The sequence below is a fragment of the Eurypyga helias genome, unplaced genomic scaffold (genome assembly GCF_000690775.1).
Source record: "Eurypyga helias isolate BGI_N326 unplaced genomic scaffold, ASM69077v1 scaffold28819, whole genome shotgun sequence".
In the NCBI taxonomy this organism is placed as follows: domain Eukaryota; kingdom Metazoa; phylum Chordata; class Aves; order Eurypygiformes; family Eurypygidae; genus Eurypyga; species Eurypyga helias.
In genome coordinates this window covers 4,115-4,896 of record NW_010273217.1, presented here as the reverse complement: position 1 = coordinate 4,896, position 782 = coordinate 4,115, and the positions used below count along the sequence as shown (strand labels likewise).

General features: G+C 64.3%; 1 protein-coding gene across 1 annotated transcript in view; it reads left to right on the top strand.

Moving 5' to 3' along the window:
• Window positions 1-5: 5 nt before the first annotated feature.
• The window catches only part of LOC104515440 (early growth response protein 1-like), a gene marked incomplete at its 5' end in the record, with an annotated part of 1,489 nt that continues 712 nt past the window's right edge, over window positions 6-782 (top strand). Inside the window, 3 exon segments of the mRNA XM_010159403.1 lie at window positions 6-290; window positions 428-776; window positions 779-782. The exon segment at window positions 779-782 is cut by the window's right edge and continues 712 nt beyond it. Coding sequence (XP_010157705.1) covers window positions 6-290; window positions 428-776; window positions 779-782 — 638 coding nt within the window.

Sequence of the window (782 nt, the reverse complement as noted above, 5' to 3'; positions counted from 1 at the left end):
CCCTGTGGCCGGAGCCGCTCTTCAGCCTGGTCAGCGGGCTGGTGGGCATGGCGAACGCACCGCCCGCCTCCACGCCTTCGTCAGCGCCGTCCTCCTCCGCCCAGAGCTCCCCGCCCAGCTGCTCGGCCCAAGCCAGCGACACCAGTCCCATTTATTCGGCCGCACCAACTTTCCCCAATTCCAGCTCCGACATTTTCCCCGAACCACAGACCCAGTCCTTTCCCAACCCCTCCGGAGCCCCCATCCAGTATCCGCCTCCGGCTTACCCGGCTGCTAAGACCAACTTCCAGGTGCCGATGATCCCGGATTACCTGTTCCCAGCTCCGACATTTTCCCCGAACCACAGACCCAGTCCTTTCCCAACCCCTCCGGAGCCCCCATCCAGTATCCGCCTCCGGCTTACCCGGCTGCTAAGACCAACTTCCAGGTGCCGATGATCCCGGAGTACCTGTTCCCTCAGCAGCAGGGCGAGCTCGGTCTGGTTCCGGCTGAGCAGAAGCCCTTCCCAGCCCTCGAGTCCAGAGCGCAGCAGCCTTCCCTCACGCCGCTCTCCACCATCAAGGCGTTTGCGACTCAGACTGGCTCCCAGGAGCTGAAGACCCTCAACACGAACTATCAGTCCCAGCTGATCAAGCCCAGCAGAATGAGGAAATACCCAAACCGGCCCAGCAAGACCCCCCCCCACGAGCGGCCCTACGCCTGCCCGGTGGAGTCCTGTGACCGGCGCTTCTCGCGGTCCGCCGAGCTAACGCGGCACATCCGCATCCACACCGGACAGACAC